The sequence below is a fragment of the Chelonia mydas genome, chromosome 2 (genome assembly GCF_015237465.2).
Source record: "Chelonia mydas isolate rCheMyd1 chromosome 2, rCheMyd1.pri.v2, whole genome shotgun sequence".
In the NCBI taxonomy this organism is placed as follows: domain Eukaryota; kingdom Metazoa; phylum Chordata; order Testudines; family Cheloniidae; genus Chelonia; species Chelonia mydas.
In genome coordinates, this window is record NC_057850.1 from 103,345,641 (window position 1) to 103,359,954 (window position 14,314).

General features: G+C 44.1%; 1 protein-coding gene across 5 annotated transcripts in view; it reads left to right on the top strand.

Annotated features, from left to right (window-relative positions):
* Positions 1–13,142, top strand: part of KIAA0319 (KIAA0319 ortholog) — an 83,742-nt gene extending 70,600 nt beyond the window's left edge. For 3 of the 5 annotated variants that reach the window (XM_043540041.1, XM_043540040.1, XM_037893041.2), the window contains 3 exons: positions 2,676–2,766; positions 5,210–5,301; positions 6,478–13,142. In XM_043540041.1, coding sequence (XP_043395976.1) covers positions 2,676–2,766; positions 5,210–5,301; positions 6,478–6,656 — 362 coding nt within the window. In that variant the 3' untranslated portion in view covers positions 6,657–13,142. The remainder of the gene's footprint in view (positions 1–2,675; positions 2,767–5,209; positions 5,302–6,477) is intronic. The other 2 variants (XM_043540042.1, XM_037893042.2) reach the window with 1 other exon arrangement.
* Positions 13,143–14,314: the final 1,172 nt, after the last annotated feature.

The following is a 14,314-nucleotide window of genomic DNA, read 5'->3' on the forward strand; positions in this document are numbered from 1 at the left end:
TTGTGGAAATGGAGAAAATTAGGAAATGAATAATGAAAGAAAATTAGGGGACTCTCTGGCTGTCCAGCCCCGCAATATTACCCTGTGGAAGATATGCATGAGAGTTTAAAGTGATTGAGAATCTTCTAAGTCAGGGGTCCTCAATGTAGTAGTGCCTGCGGGTGCCATGGCGCCCACCGGGACATTTTTGTGTGCCTGCAGGACACCGCGCTGCTGAAATGCCGCCGCCGAGTGCGGGCGCCGGAGAACCACCCGCCAAAATGCTGCCGAGATGCATTGCCATTTCTCAGCGGCATTTCGGCGGCGATGCTTCTTGCCGCTGCCGCTTCTCGATGGCATTTCGGTGGTGCCGTGTCCGGCACCCCCCACAGTCTTCTGGGAGTAGCAATATGCTATTCCCACAGAAAGGTTGGGCACCACTGTTCTAAGTAATACTAGACGTTGTCATTTTAAAACATTTTTTTTCAAATTTTGCATAAGGGTTTTAGGAGAAAAATATAAAAATAGCTAAACGTTACTTCTCACACTTTGAAATTATTTTGGTCCAGATGGATGTTTCCGTAGATAACCCTTGTACTGAACCTGCTATTGCTTGGGAGTTTTTGATTTTTTGCTCAGGTTAAGAGGAACAACACAGAGATAACACCCCACAGGTCTCTTGCGGATGTGTTTTGTGCATCATGTTTTAATACGGTGACCTAGATAGTTGTAGCAGTAGCTACGAAATGCATGTGTCTTATACGAAACAGCCTTGTCAGTTTTTGGCTTGGCTTTTTTATTTGACCACTTTCACCATTTTCTTAATTGTCTTTATCTCACCTGTATTACAGTTACCTCTGGAAAATACAGTTTAATTGTCACTGGTTTACGTTTTATTGTTTGACAGGACTGTCACTTCTCTGTTAGGCATACGCACGGCATACCCCTTTGACATCCCATTTGAAATCTCCTCTACTGTACTTAGTTTTCATAGCCTTAATTTAATTAAAATTTTCTAATAGCATCAGTTTAGCCAAAATACAATTCAATTCTCTGCATGGGACAGAGTCTCCTTCTTTTATGTTGAGAAATACATTACTCCTCAAGTAGTCTGATTGATGGATTAATTTCTATAAGATCACTCGAGGAATAAGATACTATTCCCCATGAGCAAAGGTATCAGAATCTGGACCCATGTGTTTGTACATAGAGTTGCCAACTGTCTAATCACACAAACCCAAACACCCTTGCACTGCCGTTTGCCCTGCCCCTTCTCTGAGGCCGTGCCCACTCCATCCCCCCCTCACTCACTTTCACTGGTCTAGGGCAGAGGTTTGGGGTCTGGGCTCTGTGCTGGGGCCGAGGGATTCGGAGTGTGGGAGGGGGGCTGAGCCCGGGGCAGGGAGTTGGGGTGCAGGAGGGGATGTGGGGTGCAAACTCTGGGAGGGAGTTTGGGTCCTGGAGAGGGCTTAGGGCTGGGATGGGGGTTGGGCTGCAGGAGGGGGTGAGGGGTGCAGGCTCAGGGAGGGAGTTTGGGTACAGGAGGAGGGTTCGGGCAGGGCATTGGGGTGCAGGAGGGGGTGCGGGGTGCAAGCTCCAACCAGAAGGTGCTTACCTCTGGAGGCTCCCAGTCAGCGGTGTAGTGGGGGCTAAGGCAGGCTCCCTGCCTTCCCTGGCCCCGCACAGCTCCCGGAAGTGGCCACCATGTCCAGCCCCTGTGTGTGTGTGTGGGGAGAGGACAGGGGGTTCTACACGCTGCCTGTGCTGCACGCGCTGCCTGTGCTGCACGCGCTGCCCCCCGCAGCTCCCATTGGCAGCAGTTCCCAGCCGATGGGAGCTGCAGAGTTGGCGCTCGGGGTGCGGGCAGCGAGTGGAGACCCCCTGCCCTCCTCAGGGGCCGCAGGGACATGCCTGTCACTTCTGGGAGCGGTGCAGGGCCAGGGCAGGCAGGAAGCCTGCCTTAGCCCCACTGCGCCACTGGACTTTTAGCACCTAAAATCTCCTGGTTTGGCTTCACTAGCCTCTGGGAGATAGGCCCTGATTCCAGAAGACTCCCTGCAAAATTGGGAGGGTTGGCAACTCTATTCGTACATCGTCTATCAGAAATCCAAATAAATAAAATTAGCACAAAAATTTCCCCACAAAAATAGCACTGATCCTTAGTGCTACTTGAGTTCCAATGATAATAAATATAAATACCCTAGAGAGTGGCTGTAAAGATGGGATCCTGGGGTTTCATATTTGTTTTGTCTCCCTGATCCCATATGATATTTTCTCAGTTTCTTCATATGAAGGAATTCTTTTTCTAACGGCACGCTATCATCAATCATGTGCCCTATCAGAGCTGTACTGAACCAAAGGTACATAAAGGTACACACCTCACCTTGGTGAAATGCCCAAGCTGAAAAGAACCCAGTCTGACTTTCAGATCTCAGGCTGAATTTGCTGGGCTGGCAGGAGAAAAAATATATTTTACTTACAAATTGTGACTATTTGATCTGGAAGCCTACGTCTCAGCAATGATAAATAGGGACGCTGATGATGTCATTTTTACAGATTCCCTTTTAAGAGAACAACTCTCAAGTTCCAGTCAATCTTAATGAAAAATGAAGTCACACTTCACTTCATGGGATCAGTTATTGAGACAGTTTCATTCATGATACCTTTGCATATCACTCTCTTGTTTTATTTTCTAGAATGGAGCATACTCTACGTGACGGTATCCACTTTAATTTTGGTTGTGCTCATGGTAAGCTTGGCGTGGCTCTGCATCTGCTGCTGCAAGAGGTATGTGTGTTATATTGTTTTCACTGCGGTATGTGTTTATCATTGTCACTGCACCCTGTCCAACCCATATAGTCAGCTTCTCAGCATTAAACCACACTGCTCTTCTCAAACACACTACTGTCCTCTGTAGAGATTTCTTTCTGTCTTTTGGGTTAGATACTTATCCCATTGAGAAGTAGGACCTGTCCTTTGCCTGAGGTGCTCCTTGACACACTTTAAAAATAGTTATAAAAAGAGACCATTGCTGGAACCACCCACCACCTCTCCACCTAATAATTCATGTATGTCCTAGCCCAGCGGCTGAAAATATATTTAAGATCATTACAATCTTCCCACTAGAATCTTCTCAGTCTCTCACACCAAGATAAAGCCATATGTCCTGGAGGTCACTTAACTACGGCTGTTTTGGACCGGGAGGAGGGAAGGAAACTCTAAAGCAGAGGGTACCTCATGGAGAATGGCCATAGCTTGGCAGGTTGGGTCTGGCTTAGGTCCAGGGAAACTAGTCTATACAAAGTATGCTAACGCTGTCTATCCCAGGAGTTCCTCCCCGCTTCCAGCTCTTTTTTTTGTCTGGCTTGTTAATATGCTTTTTCTGATCTCATTATCAGTCTCAGGTTTGGCTACACTAGAGAGACTACACTGATTTAGCTACATCAGCATCACTATGCCAGCATAATCCCATAGTGTAAAGCAGCCTACTCTGATGGAATGGATATTTTTCCCATTCATATAGGAACTGCAGTAGCTATGAATGAGAGTAGTTATGGGCAAAGAAGCATTCTTCTGTCGACATATCTGCATCTGCCCTGGGGGTTAGGTTAGCATAGCTATGGTGGTCCAGGGTGTGATGTTTTGGGTTTTTTTCTCGCCCCTCACCGACATAGCTATGTCAAACTAACCTTTAAGCGTAAATCACATCAGCAAGACAATCAGTAATTCTCTCCCAACTAACATATTTGTGTATTTGGTCCTTGCTGGTGTGAGTCATTGGTGTGAATGTTTTGTTGCTTATCAAACCGCCCAGTAGAGAGACAGTTTGTTTTGATGAAACAAAAAATGATTTGTCTGGGTGTTTAGTCTTCCCCACAATGACATTTTGGTGAGACTTACCAAATATTATATTTTTTGAAAAGCTGTCCCCCTTGGACTGCTTTCTCTGACACTGGGTGGGCTGGCGTTGGACCTCCCAGACTGGCATGTGGCCGGGACTGGTGGAACTCCTGCACGGAACTGGGGCTCAGCTGCCTCTGTGACTCTGTCCTCACTTGCCTCAGACTCTGCAGAGGGTATCTGACTGGTCCTAAAATCGACGTGGAGAGAAGGGGCAGGGACTGTGGAGTGGGGCGCGGGGACAGAGGTAGGAGATATCCTTGGCCCCGTGGAGTTTATAAGAAAATGATGGCATGGCTTCCAGGGACTGGATTGTTTTTTAGATACCTTTATCGACATCTCAGATTAAATCAACCTGTCTGGAGAGTGCAGAGTTCAAGTTATTTTTATTACTATTTATTTATTTAGATTGCAGTAGTGCCCACCATGTGCTACACGCTTATCAAACAGGGGAGATCGGTCCCTGCCCTGAAGAGCTTATAGTATAAAAAAGACAGACAGCAGAAAGGTGTGGGAAAAGGATACAGCATACAAGCAAAGTGATCAGTGATAGTAATGCACTTACTGTTAGATATGTCCCTGATTGTACATGCTAAAATCCCCTCCCCATTCCTCTTTCTACCATTCAACCCCCTCAGCTTCCCCCAGGCAGCAGTTCTCCACTTCCCTTCTAGTGTTCTTACTCTTCTCTCTGACATTCAGCCCCTTCCCTCCATGTGAACAAGCAAGTAATTTTGAGGATAAATACCTTACATAAATTCATAGGGGATATAGTTTCTGTAGGCATTGTGGGAGAAGTGAACCTTGAGGAAGGATTTAAATGAGGAGACAGTTGTCTTTGCAGACCAAAGCAATAGGGGGATTCCATGCCTAAGGGGAAATCTCCATTTTGATTGGTTATGGTTAGCGATGGGCCCAAACCAAACTTGGTGAAAATCCAGATCTGAAATCTTCTCTCTGTAAGGGCTAAACCAAAATGCTGGGTTTGGACACACCCCTAAGCTTTGGGAAAGTTTTGTCCTGAAGCCAAACTGTGTGCCTGAGGCCCATTTCTAGGTAGTATAGAAGTCTGTTCCCTAGTTAAGCAGGCCCAATTTTGTCCACTTTCTGCATATGAAAGAAAGACTTGTACTCAGTGGTGCAGATTCTGCTCCCATTTACATCAGTATAAATCAGGAATGACTCTTGGAATCAGTGGAGTTATATCTGCATAGAATTGGTGTGAGGAAAATTGGCCTCTCTGGAACAAATTGTCCCTGTTCAGTGTATGTGTGTGAATTTATTTACTGTGCATGAGAACTTGATTTACTGGTGGTAACTTTCCTTTTAGCAGAAAGAGGACAAAGATAAGAAAGAAAACCAAATACACTATCCTAGATAACATAGATGACCAGGAGAGGATGGAGCTAAGCCCCAAATATGGTAAGATTTATTTTTTAATTGGGACCCTTTTTAGCAGTGGATCATTAAACTCCTATGTTTGTCTTAATTTTTGTTAAAGTTGTTTACTACTTCTCATAACTCAAGAACTAGGGGTCACCAAATGAAATTAATAGGCAGGAGGTTTAAAACAAAAGGAAGTATTTCTTCACACAATGCACAGTCAACCTGTGGAACTCCTTGCCAGAGGATGTTGTGAACGCCAAGACCATAACAGGGTTCAAAAAAGAACTAGATAAATTCATGGAGGATAGGCCCATCAATGGCTATTAGCCAGGATGGACAGGAATGGTGTCCCTAGCCTCTGTTTGCCAGAAGCTGGGAATGAGCGACGGGATGGATCACTTGATGATTGCCTGTTCTGTTCATTCCCTCTGGGGCACCTGGCATTGGCCACTGGGCTAGATGGACCTTTGGTCTGACCCAGTAGAGCCATTCTTATGTTCTTAATTTGATGGCAGTTACAAAGTTCTCTTCCATACATATTTTCTTCATTTTAAAAGAAAACATGAAAACAGCATTTTTTTTTTTTTACGTTACAAAGTTAAAACTGCTTTTCCTAATACATAGTAATGTTGCATGTCCCAGATATGTCCCATTTAACTTCAGTGGGCTTTGGAGCATGCCCCTAGTTAACAGCTTCCCTTCACAATGAAAGGACTTTAATTTTGATTTCCCTCAGTCTAATGGGGAGAAACTTTAAGTGCAGCGGAGGAAAACCTCCTGAACAATAGACATCCTAAAAAGTAATACATTCACTCAGAAGCACAGACTTTTCATGATCAATCTTAGAACTGTATGTGCGGATAGATTTAATGGATTGGTTCAAGCTGTTAGAAAGGACTGTGGTGCGTGATGAGATGCTTTCAATGAATTGTGAACAACTGTAGCAAAATAGAGGCAGAACAAGGCACACGGCGCCAGCTGCTCAGGTGGTATCAGTAGGTGAATCTCCATTGCGGTCACTGGAGTATCTGTCCCCCAATATTTAGTGTTTCTTTGTCTAATCTTTAATATGGATGGTGGTCTGAGTAATTACTCTTAGAGGTAGTGCAGCACAGCATCACTGACTTTGCACAACACGACACAGGGGAGAGGTTACTAAATTTAAAAGTAAAACTTTCCGGAGACTCTTTTTACTGCTTGATTTACTTTCAGGTATAAAACACAGAAGTACAGAACACAATTCCAGTCTGATGGTTTCAGAGTCTGAGTTTGACAGCGACCAGGACACTATCTTCAGCAGAGAAAAGGTTGAAAGAGAGAATCCTAAGAACATCATGAATGGTTCTGTCAAAAATGGAGTTTCCTTCAGCTACAGCTCGAAAGACAGATAATTGAATGAGTGTAAAATGAAAGGACGTGCTGATTTGACACCCCAAGAAAGTGTTGATCCACCTTTTGTTTTTCAGAATCAAAAGCTTCCTAAAATTTATCCTAACAGCAGATGAAGTAAAATTCCAGTGCAGTGGAGGGGGGATTAAACAAACAACTAACTCTTGTCATTGGTGTCAGAAGCACATTTAATTCCTCGTTTGCTCTTTACTGAACATTTATGCATAAATGTCAGCAGACATTTTTCCTATAGTAGACCAATGAATCACTGCTATGACCCCAGCCAGGAGTGTTCTCTTACTAACAAAGGTGACTGTCTGAGGCTATATACAGGCTGTGTCTTTACTCTGTTTCCGTCACTCGGAGGAGCACTGTTTTATGTTATGTTATGTAGCTAATGTAAAACAGTAAAAGCCAACATTCAGAGTTTCTAGCTGCAAAGAGCAAAGTTAGGCTACAAGCTCCATCTTCATATACAGTTTTTAAGTTGGATACAGAAAGGGGAGGTCCGTAGCTAGCATTTTTAATACATAGTATTTACCTCTAAGCTCTGCTTTATGACTGTGGTTTTTAGGGCAGCATGCCTAAGGTGAAAATGCCTCTGTCTTTAAGGACATTTGCTATCTAGCAGTTTCACTTAATCAGCTGCAAGCTAATGTGATACGTTTGTATCCTGTACAAAGCACATGCCCCCTATATTTACGTCAAAAAAATGACGGCAGCGGAGGAATCCTGCCTTTTATTCTCTTCCGTTATGATGACTGAGGCATGTATTTCTGTTCCCTGTGGGGCCTGAAGACCCAAGCGAGGGGTATGTAATAAAGAGGAGAGAGGGGCCGGGAGGACTTAGCACCTGTATGCCTCCTGCTATGTGTTGAGCACCCTAAACTTCCTTTGGCTTAAATTGGAGTTTAAGGTGCTCAGGACCTTGTAAGATTGGACCCTTAATGCACTTAAATGGAGATGGACACTAGAATATGTCAGGCAGGGAGGTTTGTAATAGAGTTAGAATGTGTCAAGGCTGTTACTGAGCAAAGGCTTTTAACAAAGAGCCATATAGGAAGCAGGAGCTTTGATCGCACAGTAAGGGTTAGTTAGGGCTGACTGAAACTTTTGCTTGAATATTAGAGGGTTTTTTTGTTTACTCTTTGCTAGGGGGTTGGCTGTCTTGGGTCAGGAAGAAGGGCAAGACTGTCTGGGTTTTAGCTCACTGTTGTTCATAATTATTGTTCAGCACCCAGGTATAATTCAGGGGTGCCAAATTAGAAGCACCCCATCACGTCCTTGAGATCTGTGTAAGGAGAACCCAGGTGATATGTGGACTTCATTTGTTCATGGCTACGGTGGTGAGGGATACAGACCAGTCAGCTTAACTTCAGTATCCAGGAAATTCATTGAGCAAATAATTAAGCAATCAGTTTGTGAAGACCTAGAAGATAATAAGGTGGTAAGTAATAGTATGGATTTGTCAAGAACAAATCATGTCAAACCAATTCAGTAGCTTTCTTTGACAGGGTAACAAGCCTTGTGAATGGGGCAAGCAGTAGATGTGGTATGTCTTGACTCTAGTAAGGCTTTTGATACTGTCTCGCATGACCTTCTCATAAATAAGCTAGGGAAATACAACCTAGATGGAGCTACTATAAAGTGGGTGCAGAACTGGTTGGAAAATCGTTCCCAGAGAATAATTATCAGTGGTTCGTTCACAGTAAAGCTGGAAGGGCATAACGAGTGTGGTCCTACAGGTATCAGTTCAGGGTCCAGTTTGGTTCAATATCTTCATCAGTGATTTAGATAATGGCATAGAGAGTACACTTATAAAGTTTGCGGGCGATTATCAAGCTGGGAGGGGTTGTAAGTACTTTGAAGGATAGCATTAAAATTCAAAATGATCTGGACAAACTGGAGAAATGGTCTGAAGCAAATAGGATGAAATTCAATAAGGACAAATGCAAAGTACTCCACTTAGGAAGGAACAGTCAGTTGAACACATGCAAAATGGGAAATGACTACCTAGGAAGAAGTACTGCGGAAAGGAGTCTGGGGGTCAGAGTGGATCACAAGCTAAACAGGAGTCAACAACAGTGTAACGCTGTTGCAAAAAAATCAAACATCATGCTGGGATGTATTAGCAGAAGTGTTTTAAGCAAGACGTGAGAAATAATTGTTCTGCTCTACTCTGCACTGATTAAGCCTCAGCTGGAGTATTGTGTCCAGTTCTGGGCGCCACATTTCAGGAAAGATGTGGACAAATTGGAATAAGTCCAGAAGAGAGCAACAAAAATGACTAAAGGTCTAGAAAACATGACCTATGAGGGAAGGTTGAAAAAATTTGTGTTTTTTTTTCTTTCTTGAGTGGTAACAGCTAATTTACAACCCTTCATTATACATGTCTAGTTGGGATTATATTTTCCAATGTGCATTATTTTGCTCTTATCAATGTTGAATTTCATCTGCCATTTTGTTGTAATTCTTTGCAGTCAGCTTTGGATTTAATTATATTGAATAATTTTGTATCATCTGCAAACTTTGCCACTTCACTGTTCACTCCCTTTTCCAGATCATTAATGAATATGTCAAACAGCACAGGTCCCAGTACAGATCTTTGGGGGACCCTGCCGTTTACCTCTCTCCATTGTGAAAACTGGCTATTTATTCCGACCTTTTGTTTCTGATCCTTTAACCCAGGGTTGGGCAAACCTTTTCGCCTGAGGGCCACATCGGGTTTCTGAAATTTGTATGAGGGCCAGTTAGGGGAGGCTGTGCCCCCCCTCTCCCGCTTCTCGCCCCCTGACAGCCCTTCCCAGGACTCCTGCCCCATCCACACACACACACCCTTGCTCCCTGTCCCCTGACTGCCCCCCCGGGGACCCCTGCCCCATCCAATCACCCCTTCTCCCTGACTGCCCCTAGAACCCCTGCCCCTTATCGCCTCCCGCTGCCCCATCCAACCCCCCCCTCCTTCCTGACTGCCCCCCCAGGGACCCCTGCCCCCACTCAACCCACCTGTTCCCTGCCCTCTGACCGCCCCGACCCCTGTCCACACCCTCACCCCTGACCACCACCCCGAACTCCCCTGCCCTCTATCCAACCCCCCCGCTCCCTGTCCCCTTACTGCGCTGCCTGGAGCACTGGTGGCTGGCAGCACTACAGCCGCGCTGCCCAGAGCACCAGGACAGGCAGCCGTGCTGCCGGGCTGGAGCTAGCCACACCACCACGCAGCAAGAGCCCCGCCGCCTGGAGCATTGCGCTGGCAGTGCAGTGAGCTGAGGCTGCGGGGGAGGGGGAAAAGCGGGGGAGGGGCCGGGGGCTAGCCTCCCGGGCCAAGAGCTCAAGGGCCAGGCAGGAGGGTCCCAGGGGCCGGATGTGGCCCACGGGCTGTAGTTTGCCCACCTCTGCTTAAACCAGTTACTGATCCATGAGAGGACTGTCCCTCTTATAAGAGCCTTGGTGAGGGACCTTGTCAAAGGCTTTCTGAAAATCCAAGTACACTATATCCAGTGGCTCTCCCCTATTCACGTGCTTGTTGATGCCCTCAGAATTCTAATAGATTGGTGGAGGCATGACTTGCCTTTACAAAAGTCTGTTGTCTCTTCCATAACAAATCGTGTTTATTTATGTGCTTGATCATTCTTTTTTTCACCACAGTTTCTACCAATTTGCCTGGTAGTGACATAGGCTCACTGGTCACGATCTCCTTGGGTGCCCTTTTTAAATATCAGTGTTAAATTAGCTACAATCCTGTCAGCTGGTACAGAGTTTCAATGATAGGTTACATACTACAGTTAGTAATTTTGCAGTTTCATATTTGAGTTTCTTGGGTGAAGACCATCTGGTCCTGGTGACTTATTACTGTTTAATCTTCTATTGACACATCAGTGTGGGATAGTACTTCAGATTTTGTGGTTAAAAAAAAATAGCTCTGAAGTCCGTATCGCCCCCACATCCTCTGCAGTGAAAATCGATGCAAAGAATTCATTTAACTTTTCTGCAATGGCCTTATCTTTCCTGAGTGCTCCTTTAGCATCTTGGTATTCTAGTGGTCCCCGTGTCTGTTTAGGAGGCTTCCTGCTTCTGATGTACTTCAAAAAATTCTTACTGTTAGTTTTTGTGTCTTTAGCAAGTTGCTTCTCAAATTCTTTTGTGGCCTGCCTGATACTTGAACACGTAACCTGTCAGAGTTTGCGGCACCTTCCTATAATCTTCACTAGGATTAGACTTTCAAATGGTAAAGGATGCCTTTTTGCCGCTAATGGCCTCCACGGCTCTGCTGTTTAGCGATGGTGGCATTCTTTCTGTCCTCTTATTATTTTTTCTGATTTGTGGTGTAGATTTAGTCTGAGCCTCTGTTACGGTGTTTTTAAATAGTCCTCATTCTGCTTGCAGGCATTTGACCCTTGTGACATCTCCTTTTGATTTCCATCTAACAAGCATGCTCATTTTTGCGTAGTTCCCCCTTTTAAACTTAAATATTAATACCTTTCTGGCTCTGAGAATTTGCGATATCAAATGTTAATATCATCAGTGGTCCTTAAGGCTAGCATGACTTTTTTGTCAGGCATTCAGGACTGAATATAACAAGCCCTGGACTTTGGATCAGTGTAATTTTTATTTCTAAGAATGCTGAATTCCTGGAGTCTCTGCGCAGGCAATTCCCAGAACTGGGAGGGCAAGGCTATTAACTGGTAGGGTTAAAATGCATTGGTGGAACTGAGTGGGGAAGTCTGCCTATTTTTATGGACTGTGCTGGACTTGAAGCACTCAAGATCCACTCTGACAGACAAAATAAAAATATTAAAAATGCCCCAGGGTGCTGGGAACTACTCAGAAAATTCCCACACCTACTATACAAGCAGCGGAGGGTTGCGATGCTAACGCTGTACACGAAAGCATCAATACGTTAATAAGGACAAGCATGGCAACTATATTCTTGCCAGCATCCCTTCAAAGTTAAGCCCTGAGTGCAGCTGATATATTGAAGATGCTCTCACTCATTACTATAAGAGGCATTTAATAAGTCCACACACTAATTGTTGCGCATGGGAGCATCCATACTTACAGAACATAAAACTCCACCACTCTAAGCAAGCTAAAACCTCTTTTTACCATGGCAGACAAAGTGCTTCTGCAGTATGAGGTGAAATTTAGCTGGACATATCTGACAAGAACAGTAAAAGCAAAGCCTCTGTCTTCTAATTCAACCCCTGGATTAACGGAGCTGTTGCTGATAGTGTTAACTGTTGTCTGACGGTCATGACTAAGTTACATTTGACGAGGCCAGTTATCTCATTTCTTGTTTCGCACTTGTCAGATATATTTCCAACTACCTTCTGGGAGGACAAAAGGAACTTTATCAGCCTCATTGTCAAGTGCACCAGATACAGCTGTAGTTCAGGGACCCCTCCCACGCCCACACTGCCGTGTTGCCAAACATGCTTGCCTATGCGATGCTAATTTTATTTTATTCAGCAGATTGTCTTGAGGAAATGGAAGTGCACACGCTCATGCAGGGGGGTTCATCTGCAGGGGCTTTAACAACACAGTATGTCTTGTCTCCATTCTTTATTCTACCCCTTCAAACCTGAGAGCAGCTCAAAAATGCTAGAGCTTAACATTCCTCAGACAGCTCTGGCCTTCTTCAAACAATCACAGGCCAAAACCGTCAGGCCCCCCCCATTCAAGCAAAATTCTTGTCCAAGTTTGTGGGTGTATTGCCTGTATAACAAGTGTGGGTTTTGATCTTTGCTATGTTGAGATGATAAGGGAATAAGTTGTAGTGACCTTGAGTTTTGGGTGGTGATGGAGCAGAGAAAATGACAATTGTCACCTGCTGGACAATGTATGGAAGATTGGTCTGAGAAATAGAGATGAATGATGAGTATCCCTCTAGGACAGTGGATCTCAAACTTTTTACTGGTGGTCCCTTTCACATTGCAAGCCTCTGAGTCTGACCCCCCTAATAAATTAAACACACAGTTTAATATATTTAACACCATTATAAATGCTCGAGGTGAGGTTTGGCGTGGAGGTTGACACCTCGCGACCCCCTGAGGGGTCCCAACCCCCAGTGTAAGAACCCCTGCTCGAGGAGAAGGATGAGTGGGATAAGAAAGTGGGGATGGGAGGTCCTAAAGCATAAGGGAGAGTTGTACTTTAGGATTCCGAACACAGCTCAGTGTCAGATCCAGGTGTAGCAAGGGAGAAAAAAGCCCAAAGGTTTGAAACTGATAGTACTTTAAATGAAAATACATTTCCCTGTAGCATAGGCAATGAATTAAGTGAAGGTCAGCCACAAGTCAGTACTTTGCCTCTGTACAGACGCATGGTGCCCCCTGTGTGGGTGAGCTACTGCAGACTTTCTAATAGGAATCTGTCTCTAGAAAGTGTTATATATTGCAAATGATAATATATTATAACTGGAACCATTTCTGAAGTGATACTATTACATTTATGTAGCCCTCCTAATAAAGATCTGTCTTTTCCTTTAAGAGGCTCGGTCATGTGTCCTTGTGGCTGTTGCATTCTTCTGTATCTGAGGTTCAATTCTGAGATCAGAGCAGTATAGTAAAAACAATTACATGCTTTAACTTTTCAGTTCATACATCAAACCATAGGAGTTAAATTGTTTTTGACCCTTCTTTGTGCTGAGTGGCAAAGAAAATATGAGAGGTAGGAATGAGTTCAGTATATTGAAGAAGAGGACAAAGAAACCAGAAACTCAGATTATAACTGCAGCTCTCAGAGAGGGGCTGTCTGTCCTAGAGCTGTGCAAATAACTGATTTTGTTGGTTTGCTGGCAACTACATAAAAAATCAGGGGACAAAATGTTTTGAGTCAATCTGACAACAAAATGTTTCAAAGTTTTCAGTGAATTGAAATAAAAATATTTCATTTTGTGAGACTGAATGTTTTTGGGGGGGGGGTTACAGTGTTTATTATTGTCTTTAATAAAATTGACAGACACTTCAAATCAAAATGTTTTGCTAGCTGTTTAAATAAAGCCTGCTTTCTTTTTCACGAGCTAAGTATCGTTATGACAGAGTGCCCTTTTCAGATAAATGGAATAGCCCAATTCTGTCATCCCTCTGGACATGTGGGTACAAGTGGCAGCTCCATGCCATGCTACAGGTAAGAGGATGGAGTAGTTATGATTCTTAAGTGTTCTGTACGTGGCATGGCCTGTAGCCTTCTGTATAACACTTAAGCCAGCATAATCCTGCTTCTCCCTTTCCTCAAATACTAGGCATTTCCAACTCGGCCAGAAATTCTGCAGTAGGGCCAGCTGCAACAAGTTTTGTCTATCCTAGCGTTGAAAAGTGACTTTGCTAAACAATGAAAACATAAGATTCCCTATTTTTGCCTCAATTACAGATCAGATTTGTTTATAAGTAAAATGTCCTAATTGCCAGCTGTGCAAGCTCAGGCTGAGATCTGAAAACCAAGTCAATTCTCCTTTTCCATGTGCTGTTGGCCACATTCTGCATTCATTTACACAAGTTCATCTCCATTGTTTTCAAGAGGATACACATGTAGTTAATTGTCTTCCAAAGGGTTGCCTTTGATCATATATCTGTAACTTAATTAACAATTCTGCTGATGAACAGAAAGGAATAAGACCCTGTATAGCTTCCCCCCCAGATGCTGTGTCTCTGTAATACTA